This window comes from Triplophysa rosa, linkage group LG8 (assembly GCF_024868665.1).
Source record: "Triplophysa rosa linkage group LG8, Trosa_1v2, whole genome shotgun sequence".
Lineage (NCBI taxonomy): Eukaryota > Metazoa > Chordata > Actinopteri > Cypriniformes > Nemacheilidae > Triplophysa > Triplophysa rosa.
In genome coordinates this window covers 21,623,141-21,641,256 of record NC_079897.1, presented here as the reverse complement: position 1 = coordinate 21,641,256, position 18,116 = coordinate 21,623,141, and the positions used below count along the sequence as shown (strand labels likewise).

The 18,116-nt window shown below is 38.3% G+C and overlaps 1 protein-coding gene across 1 annotated transcript in view; it reads right to left on the bottom strand.

Annotated features, from left to right (window-relative positions):
- The window catches only part of itga8 (integrin, alpha 8), a 59,584-nt gene that overhangs the window by 3,438 nt on the left and 38,030 nt on the right, over positions 1 to 18,116 (bottom strand). Inside the window, exons 22-29 of the mRNA XM_057339780.1 lie at positions 11,441 to 11,520; positions 7,898 to 7,978; positions 7,598 to 7,703; positions 6,527 to 6,685; positions 4,334 to 4,447; positions 2,529 to 2,642; positions 1,337 to 1,438; positions 16 to 138 (exon numbers count right to left, since the gene is read on the bottom strand). Coding sequence (XP_057195763.1) covers positions 16 to 138; positions 1,337 to 1,438; positions 2,529 to 2,642; positions 4,334 to 4,447; positions 6,527 to 6,685; positions 7,598 to 7,703; positions 7,898 to 7,978; positions 11,441 to 11,520 — 879 coding nt within the window. The remainder of the gene's footprint in view (positions 1 to 15; positions 139 to 1,336; positions 1,439 to 2,528; positions 2,643 to 4,333; positions 4,448 to 6,526; positions 6,686 to 7,597; positions 7,704 to 7,897; positions 7,979 to 11,440; positions 11,521 to 18,116) is intronic.

The window sequence follows — 18,116 nt, the reverse complement described above, 5'->3', positions numbered from 1 at the left end:
GTTAGGTCCACCTACCTTCCACATAGCTAAGCTAAGCACAGCCAGCACCAGCAGTCCCAGTAATATAGCCAGAATAATCACCCACAAGGGAATGGCAAAGGAAACGTCAGGAATCGCCCACACCACAAAGGTTCCGATCTTAAAACGCACACAAACGAAAAGATCATTAATATTTGATGAACGCTGATGTGAATTTTATATTAACACACTTTAATCAGTTTGACAGCTTCCTTGCTCTTATCGTCTCTTGTTTTATCATTACATTTCCTTCCATCTTTGACTGTTTACTACATAAAGTAGACATTCTGTTATGCTGATTAAAGTGATGGTTCACCCGAAAAAATGATGTCATCATTTACTCACCCTCTCGTCATTTCAAACCTGTATGACTTTCTTTCTTCTGCAGCCAAAAGAAGATATTTTGAAGAATGTTGTAACCGAACAGCGGCAGTACCCATTGACTTGCATTGTTTTTGTGTCCATACAATAGAAGTCAATGGGTTCCGCTGATGTTCGGTTACAACATTCTTCAAAATATCTTCTTTTATGTTCTGTGGAAGAAAGAAAGTCATACAGTTCGAAATGACGAGAGGGTGAGTAAATGATGACAGAATTTTCATTTTTGGGTGAAGTATCACTTTAAACCAAGCTAAAAAGAGTTCATATTCTTACACGGAAACAACTGTTGGAGCCATGGCCTAGCGGTACTGACACGTTGATCCTAAAAAAGATGGATTTAATCTCGCTTGAAACATTTCCTGTCTCTTCATTTCCCGTCCTCTTAAAGGAGAATTTACCCTTTGCTTCAAATTCCCACAAACCTGCCTTACCTTCCTTATTGAAGCTAAACATACTGAGCTCAGCAGTGTTTATTCAAGCTTAACCCCCAGTCATAATTCTTCCTTTATTTTCTCACTCTAATCCACATGTTCTCTTTGCACTTTTTGCTACTTTCTGCAATTTCAACACACACACGCACGGACGAGCACACACACACACGTCTGGTTTACTATCTCCGTGGGGACAGTCCATAGGCATAATGTTTTTTATACTGTACAAACTGTATATTCTATCCCCTACCCCTAAACCTAAGATCATAGAAAACCTTTTGCATTTTTAGATTTTTAAAAAATATTGTTCTGTACAATTTATAAGCTTTTTTGCCTATGGAGACCTCAATTTTGGTCCCCACAGTGACACGAGTCCCCATGTGTTGGTGTGCATTCAGGTTTAGGTCCCCACCGGGATATAAAAACAAGGCCACACACACACACACACGCACACACACGCACACACACACACGCACACACACGCACACACACACACGATTACTCACTGATTTGCTCTGCTGTGGAAGTGTATTCACTTTGATGCGGTAAGGCATGGCTGTCACTTGGTAAGACACGGTGGAGTTCAGCGTGTAGTGGTCATTCTGCCTCTGCGAGAGGAAAACGTTGGATTAGCGTAAATACGACACACATGGAAACATCCCGGTGAGTTGAGGATGAAGGCCGGCAGATTAACATTAACAGAACGCACATGCTGTAGTTTGACAGTACGCTGGCTTGTAATGGCTTCAGCATGAATGGGGTTTACAGAGGAGCAGTGGTCAAAGAGCGGCAAAACACTTCCTTTAAACTAGGATCATAGAGTAACACACACACACAGGCACGTACGTAGCACTACTGTCCCTCAGACACGTGTGTACGTGCTCTCGTACGTGCGTCTGGTTTCTGTGGCCCTCTCTCTGGAGATGAGATGAAAGGCATTTTATTCTGACGAGGTCAGAGATTATGGTGTCATGTGACTTAGGTGTCTGAGGTGAGAGGAGCTGGGCGACTCTAGAGCGGATGATGTCAACTGTTCGGACACCACCCGAACATCTGAGCGTGAGGGTCTGTTGTGTTCAGAGAGGAAAGGGTGGCCATGAATTTTAATTTGAGAGAAGGGAATACTTGCAAATCTTTTTTGTGAGTATATAAATGTCACTTAACAAGAGGCTTTGATCACACAGTGATTTAAGAAGTGAAAATCACCTCAGCATGAAGCTGGACTTTACAGGGACATCTAAAAACACTGGGACAGTTTACATAGCCAATGGAGGTTTAGCGTCTAGTTTCAACAATACAACCTGTTCCGTGATATCTCTGCTGAAAGAGATAGATTACCCTAAAATAACAATTCTGTCATTGTTTATTCACCGTCATTTAAAACCTTTCTTTAGTAAAGCATAAAAGAAGATATTCTGAGAAATCTCCTAGTTTTGTGTCTACGCAATGGAAATCACTGGGGGTCGGTGCTGTGTGGTTACCAACATTCTTCAAAATATCGTTTTTGTATTCTGCAGAAGAATGAAAGTCAAGTTTAGAATGACATGAGGGTGTGTAAAGAAGTCAAGTTCTGACCCATCAGTTAGATCGGCACAGCACGGATATTCACATCTAAGCTGGTCTTCCCAGCATGGATCAGATATGTAAACACACATACATTCCCTCTTTGTGACGGAATGAAAGCGGCAAGACAAATACCTGCAAGAACGTGTGAGCCCAGAGTCGAGATCGGAATTTAATCACTGCACTTTGCCCTTGATCCAAGCGATCCACAATGCACTCCACCATCAGGCAAACTATATTAGAGCAGTTCTGCACACATACACACAATTAGACACATGGAAGATCTCATCTTTCACATTCTCTAGAGGAACTTTAATCTTATTTCTGTCATAACTGTTCATGCAAGCAATATGCGTAAGTCTGCAAATGTGCTCTCTGGGTTTTCTTTGTAAAGTGTATGACTAATTTTAAAACATAACATTTAAAGTGCTGAGTGATAATGTGTATTGACAGTTAATAAACCGCCTAATTTCTCATAAGAATATATTCCCCATGCAGAATCTGTAAGACTTTTCAATTTTTTTCACAAACTTTTATTGCTGGATGCAATTAATCGCGATTAATCGTTTGACAGACCTAATTATATTTTAAGGTAAGAATGAAACTACAATGACTATGTCTTAAAAGGAATAAATATTCATTTTTTAAACTCAAATGAGACAACCTCGATGGCGTATACGGTCGACAAATGGGACCTCAGTAGGACACAGCCTTCGAATTGAGACGCAGCTATTCTGTTGCTGTCCACACAGTCGATCATGGACTATTTTTTCCAGCATAAGGAATGCTTTCAAGTGATTTTACTTCATGAAAGTTGCATTATTACATATTTTTCAGCTTTAATGTTTGTAATGTGTATTTGCATCAGTTTTATTAACGCAATAAGTCACTTGTGGCTAGTGCTTTGGGCCATGCCTAACAATGCCCTTAAGCCGTGATTTATTGAAAATAATGCACAGTCTCTCATTCATTATTGCTTACATATAGACGGTTTAAGCGGTAACAATATATATGTTATGTGGCCCAAACTTAACTTCTGGTAGATGTCTTACATTTACATTTATGCATTTGGCAGACGCTTTTATCCAAAGCGACTTACATTGCATTGTATGATACATTTTGTTTCTGACTATGTGCAATCTCCTGGGATCGAACCCATGACCTTGGCATTGCTAGTGCCATGCTCTAACCTCTGAGCCACAGGAAAGTCTTATATAAATTAATATAATATAGCCTCATATAGCCTATATGAGACCAGTTTTATTGCACTTATGCTTGTTGTTGTACTTATGTTGTTCCAATTGCTTCCATTGTTTACCTCTATTTGTAAGTCGCTCTGGATAAAAGCGTCTGCTAAATGACAATGTAAATGTAAATATAAATTCAATCTAAAATTAATTGTTATATTACAACCAAACACAGACCGGAAGTTATCTTTGGGCCAGGCACGTGCATGCGCTGAAACCGTCTATACGTCTATTATTGTTTAAATGTACAATACAAGACAGTGAATAAAATGATCATGTTTAAAAGTATATATGCAGCTGATTTATTTATGAGATGACCTCTGACCTATACCCTGTCTTACCTTTTTTTCTGAGGTCTGATGGGCTATGATTATCAATACCAGCTGCTTTCCACACACACACATGCACGTACACACACACACACACACACACACACACACACACACTATAATCCCCTGAAGAGACGCTTCAAGAGAGACAATAAGCATAATAAGAATTACCTGTTGTGAGATTTACAGGTTAACTCACCCTTTGAGGTCAACATAGGGTCTTCAAAACATGTCAAGATCAACATAAGAGTCTATCTGTCACATCTACAAGACTGTTCCCACAGGGCACGTAGACATGCCGTTAAAGGGATTTGTGCGTTATCACGGGTGTCTATGAGCGAGTGTGTAAGGTTTGTATATGTACCAGGATCTTGCTTTTGTAGCTCTGGGCTGGAGAAACAGATCGTCTGTGGCGTGTCGGGCCACTGCTGTTCCTCAGAAATCCCAGCAATTCTGGAGTGTCCTGCAGAGTGGAGGTCTATGTGTGCAAACAAGAGAGAGATTTATATTAATACTCAAATAAATAAAACTAAAGAGTGAGTGAGAGAGAGGGAGACACAGACACAGAGATGAAGAGAATTAAAGAGAGAGTGAGAGTTGTGTGCCAAAGCTGCGATATGGCATAACTCTCTCCTCTGAGGTTCACAGGAAAAGAGCTCTAATATCAGTCCAGGTGGTTAAAATTCTGAACTCAGCATGAGCGCAGATCAGTTACAAGGCACGGAGACTTTACGCAGGGGTTGTGACGCTTTGTAATGACAGCGCATGAAATCTGAAGAGCTTTAATAAAGTCCAGTTAAAAGAGCAGACGGGTCACAATCACTCCAACTCTCTCTTTGTTCAAAAACAAGCGTTTTATTTGAGGCCCATTAGTAAAAGTTCACAGAAACATGAGATTTGTGACAATGAGAGACACAGAGAAAGAGAGAGGTCTGGAGAGAGATGAAGCAAGTGGATAAAAACGAATACAAGTAATTAGCTCTGTGTGTGTATAAGAAAAGATCTTAAAACGAAAAAGACAAAATCTTCTATTGAGGTCATTCGAAAATGAAAATTCTGACATAATTCACTAACCTGTCGTTCCAAACCCTTCCTTACATCCAAGGACTAAAAGATGTTTTTCATACAATAAATGTGAACGAGACTGATAATCAAACTGACTGATAATCCAAAAAAGAGAAAGCTTATTGGTAAATAACCAAATTTTCCTCACACAAAGCTATTGTACAGATCTGGGGTCTCATTTATAAAACCGTGCGTAGGATCCTTACTAAAAGTGTACATGCGCCGGAAAGCCCAAAATTGTATATTCGCATTATAAATCACCGATCACCTGCAAGTGTGCATACGTGAACCATCCTCATACCCCGCCCTGTACACGCCCATTTTTACCCATACGTAGTCAATGCAAAGCACCTTATGAATGCTGATTCATATATTAATAAGCCTGGCATCCAATCCCCATATGTCCATAATGGACATATTCTGTTTCCGGGTCCAACTGCTATCAGATGCCATAGGAAAATGACAAAAAATGGAATGGAAATGGAAAACCAGATTCACTACGATTTACAAATTATGAATTGTTATAATTAGTATTCATAACAATATCATTATACGTTTACAGCATTTAGACTGATCATTAACACCTCATTAAAATCACATCATTAATTAGTGGTGTCCTTCACCTGATATCAAATTTGAATTCATAATTTTAAAAGACGAAAGTTTCTTCTTTCCGGTTTTGTTATGAACATAGTTAGGACTGATAACTAGGACATAAAGTGAAACAATTGTGTGAGAGCTTAATGGCTGTATTTCCTCATGCGCTCATAGTGTGATGGTGCGACAGCGCTGATTAAATATTTAGACTGAATTTTTATTTAAGATTTTAGTTGGATTTTACAAGAAGGTGCATGAAACAATTATCACTCAATACAAGCGCAAAAACTCTGTAGATTTAATCTTCGTGATAATGTGGATCTTTAACGGATATGAGGTGAAATTAAATGTATGTGAGGCATTAATGCTTATAATCATTTTTATCACACTTCTTTCTGCAATCTAACTTGAGTTCACTAACTCACCATTTATGTGTCGCCCCCTTGTCTCCAGAATGTGCGTACGCATGGGTCAGAGTTTACTTACAGGTGTGCACACTCTCCCGTCAAGGTTGCTTTTAATAGATCACAATCATTGCGTGGAAAGTGGCGTACGCACATTTCCATCCCCGTTTTGTGCGTACGCAACTTTAATAAATGAGACCCCTGAACCCGTCCTTACTGTTATAGAGATAACAGTGACCATGATTTTCTTTGGAAATTCACTTTTTTGTGTAGCACAACAAAACGAAAGTCTTATTGGTTTGGACAACTTGAGGGGTGAGTAAATGATGGCTTTTTCCAGCTGTGTGTAATTTGGAGACTGAGGGGTCACAGAGAGCAGCTAAGATCACATCTGCATTTAGAAAGATCTTGGCTGTCTTTAGGAATGAAACCCTCGGGGAGAAAGCGAGAAAAATTAGGATAAAGAGATCGAGTGAGTTTGTATGTGCTACCTCTAGCTCCAGCGGGTTGAGGGAGCCATTGACGTTACAGTGAACAGGACCGTCTGTAATGATCTGAAGGGCATAGAGGAGATGTTCCTTATGGTACCGACTGGGCCAACCCACCTTCAACACAGTCCTACTTATTGAACTTGGACCTTTATTATGTAACTGGAACAGAGGAGAGTAACACAGAAAAATAAAACTTAATTTATTAATTCATTTTTGTTCCTTTACAATAATTTACTGTAGTATTTACATAAAATCCAAGACTTGAACAACTGTATTTGTAATACTATAAACTATAAAATTACAAATGGGTCCACATTATAGCGGTTCAGTCAATGTAACTATATGGTTTCCATAATCAATGAAGGTATGTTTGATGAAATTAAAAAAAAAACTATAACAAAAATGGCAATAGATTCTCTTATTCCACCAATAAATTATTTGACTTATTATATTAGTAATGCATTACCTTGTTTACAAGCAACATATTTTTGCCAAAATGCTATTGTGTCACCAGTGTTAAAAAGGTCAAATTAACACTCACAGTGTATATATAATCCACACTCTCAAAGTGTGGATTATATAAACACTGTGAGAGTTAATTTGACCCTTTTTAACACTGGCGATTTTGCGGTGTAGTAAAAGTACATTTACTAAATGCTGTTGTTGATGCCAAACGCAATTTATATGGTTTATCAGTTTTTGTATCCAATATGGAAGAATTTCCATAAATTGCTGAACATTAATACACTGAAATCAGACACTCCGGGCAAGAATTAGCATTAGGTGAACACGGCAGAGCGAGAGCTGCTCCTAACAGGAACCATCTGTACAGCGTCTGGCCAACATTACAGCCAATTAAAAAATTAATAGCCGCCGGACAAATGTTGTTCAGTGAGGCCCTCTCACAGCAAAAGAGGTCAATAGACTTCACAAAAACAAACATCATTATACTACTCAGAGGAATATGGTTTGCTGACAATATTTCTGTTATATTGTTGTCAGTTTGTATTTTCTTAAAGTTATTTACACAGCAGTGCTTTATAGTATAATGTGTGTCTGTTTATTTATTACCTCATATATGTGTTGGACCTGAGGGCCTACATCATCCTCTCTCACAGGTTTCTCTTTGGGTTCCCATCGAGGGAAAGGCAGAACAACCTGAGCTGGGTGAGACACACTGAGATAAAGAGAAAGGGATAGAGATGATTTTCATTATACTGTGTACAGTTAAGATGCACACAGATGCCCAGTTATATGGATGCTGACTAATGCTGAATAATTTTTTTTACATAAAATAAGGACAAACAAATAATTTAATGAAGTAAGTTATTTTCATCCCTTTGAAACTGAAAGAAAAAGAGAGATACTCACCCTCTGATCTCCACCTCTGCTCTTGCTGCAATGCTTAAAGTCAAATTCACCCGAGCACTTTTAGAGTTATCCTTATTAGAGCTGTAGAGAGTAAAACATAATCTAAATTTAAGTAGAAGTTCTGATACAAAATATTTAAAGGAATATTTACAGTAATTATCAGCGTTTCTTTTTTATATCTCTGAAATACTCCTCTTAATAGACACAAAGAGGACACGAAAGGGTCATTTCATACAAAAGCAACTTAATGGCTTCACAAATGGCCTTTAAAAAGTCATTAGTAAAGTGTACACTTTATAGGTCACTATAAGGAAGCAATTTTGTCATTTATGATCATTTAATTCTAAGTGTCAAATCTTTGTGATTTATTTTGAAATCTGAGGTAATTTAGGACAATTTAAGATCTTGCTAGGGATTTTAAAACCCTCGATTGCTCTCGTGCACCCAGCTGCTACAAATTAAAGACACAACTCGACACAAAAGTACTTGTATTGCATCCCAACAATAATCTTTATAGGTAGAAACAAAATGTTTGATGCTGTATTATCAAACGCACATGACCGTATGAGAAAGTAATGCCATGCACCCTTCAAAATCTTGATGAGAAAATCAAAGCGTTGTTCACTTTCAAGTGAGATTCGTAAATAGTTTCGATTTGACTCTTGAACAATTCCATGTGTGATCTCGAGGCGGTGTCTGTGTTCCTTGACTGTCATTTGAGGGTGTGTGGAAGAGCAGATGAACATTGAACAATACTGTCTTCAGTTAAGTGTCTCCCTGTCCCAGAGTTCCACAAGTCAACCGTCTCGACGGTCAATGTGCAGGGAAACCACATAAACCCTACCAGCCACACACACATACAAATATGCAGCAGTGGAAAAAATTAAGAGACCATTTCAAAATTATTTTGAACAGTTTTTCTGAATTTACTATTTATAGGTATACATCTCCCAAACAACATTTCTCCCAAATTTAAAAAAAAGTATTGTTTGATTGCATTTTTTTTGCAGAAAATGAAAACTGGAGAAACAGGTCAAAATAACAGAAAAGATGCTCTGTATTTTTTAAGACCTCAAATACTACGAAGAATATTCATCTTCACTTTTAATCAATACAATTGATACAACAGTAATGTATTTGAAAAAAGTTCAAAAATTACTTTTCTATGTGATAACCTTTTTTACCACAGTTTTAATGTATCTTGTCTGTCTTTCACATTGCTGTTGGATGACTTCATGTCACTTTTGAGGTTTGATTATGTTGAAATTCAACTAACACTGGACTGGAATGGCCACAGTACATCTAGAAATAGGTCTCTTATTTTTTTCTGTGGCTGTATGTATACATAGGGAGCGTAATAGATTATTTAATACATTTCTATTTTTATTTATATTAAAAAATAAAAACTGACTTTACGAACAATAACTATGAATAACCAGGGCGTGCAAAGCTATAGATTTACTATAAAACTCACTGTGTGACTGAAAGAAACATATAAGATCTTGTTTCACCCATTCAGGACCCAGATTCTTATTGAATACTAAATCATGAATAGAAAAAATATGAAATCTTCATTCCAGCACTCATGTTTTTATTCTGAGGGAATCTAAACCCAAGTCATATATGTCAAACTGAATTGAACAAGAGTTTTGATCATTTTTTAAACCATGGAGGACTGAATTCCAGGACACACGTACTGTACATTTCATTTTTGTATGTCCACCTTTTGTTTTTAATGATAGCGTACAGTAACCCATTATTAGTTAGCATAATTTGGAAAAAAGCACATGCACACAGATGAAACGTTAAAGGACTTGGAAGACAAAACATGTCTCATGCTGCCCGGCACCTGGAATCTCTCTCTATCTTATGCCTTCTAGGTCTCTTATTCGTATGCTGTCTCAAGGTGAAAAATCAAAGTGGGCGGAGCAACATGTGGCTAACATTAGTCACCAGAAAATGTTTCTATTCTCAGGGGATCTCTCTCTCTCTCTCTCTCTCTCTCTCTCTCTCTCTCTCTCACACACACACACACACACACACGCACACGCACACACACACACACACACGGTAAAAAAGACACTTTAAAAAAACATTGATACACACAGACACACAGGTTCCAACCTACTTATGATACACTTAAGACACATGTACATGTAAAGACAAACGGATCCACACACATGTTTGACCTAACCTTGCTCTGAGTTCTGGTGAGACTTTAGGGTTCAGTGATTACACCCTTAGGGAAATATCCCCCCCTCCTTCAAACACCATGTCGCCCCTGAGGGCAGCCCGCAGTCTTAACACCCCAACACCCCAAAACTAACTTATGTTCTCATAAAAAAATCTCTTCCTGTGTGGGTGTGTCAGACATCACAGTGAGAAGTGTTATTGTAACGAATACAATTTGCCCCGTCCTTAACAGAACATGGCCAAGGACTATAACCATGTTCTGTAAAGGACAAGTGTGAAGTGCAAAATAAATGGAGAGGTAGCAGTCTAAATGTTAGAAATGTCCTGCATATAGAAAGTTACCCAACTACTACTTATCATACGTCAAATATACAGTATGTAGGCAAAAACAATTTTGTCCACACATTAAAATCTTCATGAATTGACTTGAATTGAGTGCAGATTTTCTTCCCATTAAAAAAAGGGGATGGTACATTTCAAGTTAAACATTCTTTCATCTTTTCAAAAGGCAGTAATGTTTAGCTTACATCAGAGCCTCAGACAACATTTGTTACTTGTTGTTGCTAGACAGAAGTAGGTGGCATTGGGGGAGGGATGTTCTCATTCTTCATTTTATTGCACCGAATGAGCGAGTGCAGTGTGTCATCAATATTTTTGGCCTGTGTTCCTGGAACTTTAAAGACGTCCATTTTAAATTCATGGGGTCATGGGCTTCTTTAAGAATCCTATCAATTTTCGGTGACCGATCTCAAGTCATCTTATCAGTCCTCAGCTTCCTGTTCTAAAGTCCTGACTCCATAAAAACCAACAATTGGCACGCTTGTTTAAAAAACGACTCCCCAAAACATACATCAAAGTGACAGAAAGCAATCATGATGTTTACACACACGAAACAAAACAAAACATCCTCACACAACGCTCTTGTAGAGCATGTTGCTAAAGCTCAGATAATAACGCATGATGCTAACAGGGTCAATTTTTGGGGACTCAGGGAGCACTAATAATGAAACTTGGATGTACTTTTAAATGTTGATTTAAACAAAATGTCAAATGCTTAAATGTAAATATAGTGTGTTGCAGAGGCATTTAATAATAGTTATACTTTATCTATCAGAATTGTCAGTAGTTTTGAAATATATGTGCACACACAAATGCACCACACATACGTATTCACTTTATAACTTTAGGACTACTGGGATCATAACGACTTGGGTGTTGACAATGACTTGGCTCCAAAAGTGCGTATGAAAGAGAGAAAGAAAGTTATAAATAGTAGCTGTGAGAGTACTATACTCCTATGGTTGCTTTAATTGTGACATGTTGTGAAACGAAGAGTGAAATTGACTTTACCTGTGTATCTGTAGCTCAAAGCCAATGGTTGGGGGGGCATCCTCCAGCCTTTGCACAGAAAACCGTAAACCAACCGACAACTAAAACCAGAGAGAGGGAGAGAGAATAAAGCAAAACATGAACACATCAAAAGAGCAAGGGACATCTGTAAGTGCTCAGTAAAACAGAATAGAGCCCCCCCCCCCACTGTCTAATACAGGAAAAACCCACCACAATTAACACTGTGCCGTCTTACATGTTGGTGGTGATGATGAGGTGGGGTGTCTGGACATTCTCACCGTGTCTATACCCCCAACAAACAACGCGCAAACCCAAACACACATCCATTTAGACTCCCTGTGAAGTCCGAAATTTTGGAACGATCAAGTAGAAATCACGCGATTCGCTTCATGTAGTTCAAGAATGGTGCTCGCAACAACAAACATGGGTTTGAATCTGAGGTCATGATACAGCCTACAAGCATCTGCCAAACGCGCTAATGTACACTAACGTCCAATGGCTTTCACAAGATCATACTTCAGTAACGTATTTTCCAAATCATTGCTTTTCACCCTCAGATATAGTTTAAAGTCTGTCAGCAGTTACTTCATAAAGCCATTTTCTGTTGTTTTATCCTGCTCTGCTGAAACATTTCTGAACACTAGACCCTTCATTCGTAAACAAATAGTAACATTTCACTAAATGTTCACTAAACATTCCTCTCTCTCTCTCTAACTGTGTCCATATGTTGTAGTTCATTAGTACGAGTCTGATAATGGCTGCTGGGATGGATAATGAAGGCCATTCCTTTAGCTAAAGGCTACGTGCTAACTCTGGAGCCCCATAAATGAGCTTCCCCAGGCGGAAACCCTCTTTACTACAAAGCCCCCTCATAACAGACGGGTGAGAGTAACAAGTGCTGTTAAACTTTAAAGAGGGAACCAGCCACGGAGTCTCTTCTTGTGGTCGCACATCCTTTTTGCAGCTCCAGAGCTGGTAAATCACAACAGTCCCATGCTGAAAATGAAGACCATATCTCCACAACTTCACGCATATGCTTGGAAATGACAAGAGTTGGTTCATATGTTCCTGTGGCAACACTAATGAGACAATCGGTCTTGATCGAAAGCTTAAAACGGGCTGTAGCATATATCACGTGAAACAGCTTTTCAATTGAATTTGATTACGTTTATTTCACAGCACTGGAATGAAACGTAATACGCCTTTTCCATTTGAAAAACCACACCACAGACCCCATATGTGCATTCAGATAGATCACAGATTGGTTAAGCAATGCTGAACAGGGTGAGGTAAAGCCAAAAGGCATGACCAGCATGTATATGAATAAAACAAAGAACAATGCATGTCAAAGATGTTATTTACAGTGTCATCAGAGGGGTGAAAGATTCCCCGACTATCAGCCCACTCTATTGAAAATTGAGACATTTCTTCACCGCTTGCCCTGGAAAATCTCTTTTCTAGATATTGTGCGTAGAAGCTAAAGCCATTTACGGCATTCAGTTCTGATCAAATATCACCCTAATGTGACATTAGCTTAAATGGGTGGGAGTTAGTAAAACAATGACCTTATGTAATGCTTTCCATTATACAGAACATAAAACTCCCCTTTTCGCTGAATACTGCCGTGAGAGCAATAGAATGTCAGATTTGAATGAATTATGGCTCACAAATGAGTTTTACTCAGTAAAAACGTGTACACCAGTGAATTTATTGCATTATCATATACAGTATATAGCGAAGCTGAGATTCACATTAGAGAGCCACGAGAAATGTGGGGACAGAAGACATTTGGATAATAAATTTGAATAGTTATCAATACACTTGGTCAAGACAGCTTAAATGGACAGTTCACCCAAAAATTCTGCATTTACTCAACCTTGAGTTGTTCCAAATCTGTATACGTACATTACTTTGTTCTGATGAACTCGTAAGAAGATATTTGGACGAATGCTTGTAACCAAACAATTCTTGGCCACCATTGACTGCCATATGGAAAAAATGCTTTATAAATTGCTTTGTTTTGTTGAACACAAAAGAAGATATTTTGAAGAATGTAGGAAAGCAAACAGTTCTGGAGCACTTTTGACTACCATTGTCATTTTTCACTATGGTAGTCAATGGTGGCCAAGAACTGTTTGGTTACAAACATTCTTCCAAATATCTTTCTCTGTGTTCATCAGAAACAAAGAAATTTATACAGATTTGGAACAACTCGAGGGTGAGTAAATGATGATGAGTTTTTATTTTTGGGCGAACTGTCCCTTTAAATGATCATTTTAAATATAAAGGTAACAAGTGGACAAGCAGTTTTAGTTCAGTTTTTACTTAGTGGAGTATCAGCTCTTTCTTCCTTTCACATCAGGTGCATTTGACACATGCCATTCAACTACGTTCCAAAGGTCTCTTCTAGTATACATGTAAAAATACAATGGAAACTTCACAGATAGATACTTTAGTTTTTTAGAGAGTTGCTGTGTTCTTCTGCATGACCTTTGTCTCTAAAATGCTACTTTTCCCAAAGGAAGCAGAACGTTTGTGGAGCTGGGACTGACTGTCTGAGGTGATGTGACTAACATGTTTTGTGCAGATTAGTCTTGTGGCGGTTTATTTCTGATGAATAGGCTGAACCACATGGTTATGACTTGTGTTTAATGGGCTTTGAGAGAGAAGAATGAGCTCGGAAAGTTCAGAAAAACTAAAGAGAAACAAGAAACGAGGGGAAAAACATTTTGGTTTGAGCACAGGGCACATGCTGCTTCCATGTGTGGCAGGATTGTTTTGTGATGAAAGTGATGATGGTGTGTGACTGTGTGTGCATATTATACGGTACTGTATGTTCCTCAATGTGCTTGTTGATGATGTGACCATGTGTGTGTGTGTGTGTGAGGTAGGAGATCTGTATGGAGCGATTTTAGTCTCATTAATTATTCACGCGTAAAACAAGATACACACATGCGTAAACAGTTTCACATGAATAAAACCTAATTTACGTGCACATAGTATAAATATACATTTACATAAAGCAATTCACGTGCGTAAAACAAAACTGTTTTCTCATAAAGTACGTTTCGCAAACATACGACTGTGCACAAATATTTTGAAAGTTTAAAATGTACACGTTTATCGTGTTATGTGAATGTGCAAATCGTCACTCACGTGTGAATCGCCTTGGATGTGTGTGTGTGTGTGTGTTTTTTGAGACTCTCCTGGCAGCGCAACTCCTCCCACTTGGGTTGTCGTACTCTTTAGCCAATCAGATTCAACCTTACCATTCAACCAATCATAAACGCGGAGAGCACAGGACTCAAGGAAAACGGCTCTGCGCACCTTTTGCGCAGTTTGACTTGCTTCCTGTGTTGCCAATTTTGTGATTTTTCAGCCCCCTTAAGCGAGATATTTTCCAAAAGGCGGCAAGCGGTTTAGCCAATCAAAGGCTTGATTGGCTAAACAGGATGACAACTCAAGTGGGAGGGACAGCGCTGCCAAGAGAGTCTCAAAATACACTCACAAATCGATTTGCACATTCACATTCAATGATAAACTTGTACATTTTAAACTTTCGAAATATTTATGCACACTTGTACGTCTGTGAATTGTATTAAGCGTTTGTGAAACATATTTTATGAGAATATCATTTTATTTTACGCACGTGAATTGTTTTTTGTGAATGTACATATATAATTTGTGCACGTGAATTAGGTTTTATGCATGTGAAACTGGCTACGCAAGTGTACATCGTGTTTTATGTGTGAATAATTAATGAGACTAAAATCGCTCCATAGATCTGTGGCCTTGTCATTCTCGTCTGCTGGTGCCATGATAATTTGGGCCATGTGGGTTTAACCCCGGAGGCTCCTTTACGAAGCCTGTCACCATGACAACACCCCCTCCTTATCCCAAATCTGGAACATGTTAACAGGTCAGCCCCTTTCTGACAGATCAAAACATCTATCTTTCTTCTTATTTGTCCTTTGTCCCTTCATCACTCTCTCACTTTACTCTTTCATTTCTCCATTTCTATTCCGTACCCTCCATTTCTCAAGTCACCTTAAACCCATCATATTTAACACTCAACTACACAACATCACAAATTTCCTTCATTGATGCGATTTATACAATTTGCCAACATTTGGATACACTAGTCATCACGTAAACATAGTAGTTTGACCATAAAAGTGAAGTGTGTAATTTCTGCACTGCTGATGTCACTACAATAAACCGCCTGAAAATTGGATAAAAATATAGACCCTTTCAAAATGCATGCCATTGGTTGGGTGTTGTTTTGGGCTGGTCTGTTTGTTCCAGTAAATAAAATTGTTTAAATAGTGCCAGCATTTGCACTCTTTGAAAAATCTAAACAATGGCTTACTCATAATTCCTGTATATACTGTATGCACAATAAACTGGTCTCTCGCCGGTCTTTATTTTTCACATATGCTTTTTCTACTCTCTCATCCTATACTGACACTCACAATTGCTCCGTGAGCTCTGTTCCAAACCCACAATTAGGCTATAAAACAGACCAATTTAACATATACAATCACACAGCATTGATCAGACTGACAGTAGCCAACTGACAGACTCCCTCTGAACATTTTGCCTATTCATCCACTGCAAATATTCAACAGCGATGTTCTGATTTATAGTTTATGATTGAACGTAATGTTTTGACCTGCTGTAATAAACACAGTCATAAACCTACGGCGCTCTCATTGAGTTGGCACTGTGCTAGCCAAAGCATTTACCAGCTTATGCATCGAATTATAGACAAATTACACTTCAATTTGCTCTGTCTTTACAAGCACTGCTATCCAAACAAACAGAGGAGAGAAATAAACAGGCTAATAAAAACACAGGTGTGTGGGTGTCTATGTGTGGTTTAATATATGTTTTGAAATATGCCTTGAAATTTGTCCATGTTGCAAAATTGTCCCCAAAGCCAAAACAACCATATAGCCACTTTGGGAAAGTCAGTGAATTTATGCTATAAAATCTATCATTCTAATTCTTGAGTGTCTAAGTGATGAAGCGGGAAATGCTCAATATGGATGTAATAGGGATGAAGAGGTCTCTAGTCAAATACATGTTACACCTAGGGGCTTTGAGGAAATTGGAAACTAATGGAAAGAGAGAGAGAGAGAGAGCTGTTTAAGAATGATTTTTATATGATTGATCATTTAAAATGTTATCATTACATCATTAATTTATTATTATATCATTTTTCTATAACGGCTATATAAAAAATAGATATCCAAATACGACATGAACATTAGATCTACATTTTTCAGCTATATTACACAGGCCTACACAAACTCATGAAAGATGGATTAAACATTTAGATCAATGAGATCTGTTAATAATCAGGAACACAGATTTGGTTTGGTTTGTGTGTGTGTGTGTGCGTGTGTGCGTGTGTGTGTGTCTGTGTTTGTAATGTCGGACAGGATATTGGGTTGGGAGTGTGTCTGAGTGTTTAAGGGTGTTTAACAGGTCAAGCGTGTGTTTGGAAACTTTTGTAATTACACACCAGCCTGGGATATTTGGGATGGCTGGTTGTCATGGTGACTAGTAAATAGATGGAGAACATGTTTAGACTGAACTTCAAACTTTGGCCTAATGTGTGTTTACACCCCCCCCCCCACCACACACACACACACGATCACTCCATCATTCTGTAGTTTCTCTCTAGACACTCTTCAATTACAAGGCTTTCGATAACAATGTTCAACATCAACCTGACAGAAAGATAGAAGAAGGGAGAAAGACACAGACAATTTACAAGATTTAAATCTATTGTGTAGCTCAGCTGGAGCAGAATGCCAGTAATATTGGCAAGGTGCAATAAATGCACGAATGCACTGTACATAGGTCTAGGTCAAAACAACTAAATAAATGTAACTAGGGACACATTACTGTATTTAGTTCCTGCAGCTCAACTTGTAAAGCATGATGCTTTCACTAAGGAATACTAAGTGTATGTGTGCTGAATGTCACATGAATGAACACATCTGTATTATAGCAACATTCCAGAGGACACACTGGGCCAGTAGGCAAGCAGAAACATCTGGATTAGTGAGGAGACACACGCACGCACACACACACACATAAGGAAATAGAGTTTTCGTCCTCTGGATGGAAGATAAATGACAGCAATGTTCAGAGTTTTAATCATAACAATAACACTATATGATCTATAGATGCTGCACATGGTGAGAGATGCTACTGTATGAATCTATGTTCACTGTCAGTTCAAAGTGACGATCTACATTTTGTACATTATAGCCACTTATCTCCGTTTTCATTATTGAAGTAATCTCTCTCTCTCTCCTGAACTTCCTGTTTTCCCACTAAAAAGCCTCCTAAAATCTAAATTAAAGTGACAGAGCTGCAGATGGTTTGCTGTTAAAAAGCAAACGGATGTTCTGTCTTACCTATTTCTCACCCTGTTCTGCATTTTTCTGTTATAGCTACTCACATGCTTTTGTTGTCAAATATGAAGAATTCCAGCTCTCATGCTAAGCTAGGACCTTAAACGTTTTTTTTGCAACGTGTTGCCCAAACATTCACAGTATGTGCAGTTCCATTTCATCCATTCATTCATTCATTCATTCATTCATTCATTCATTCATTCATTCATCCAGTTATTGTACAATAGTCTGAGATTATTAATAAAATA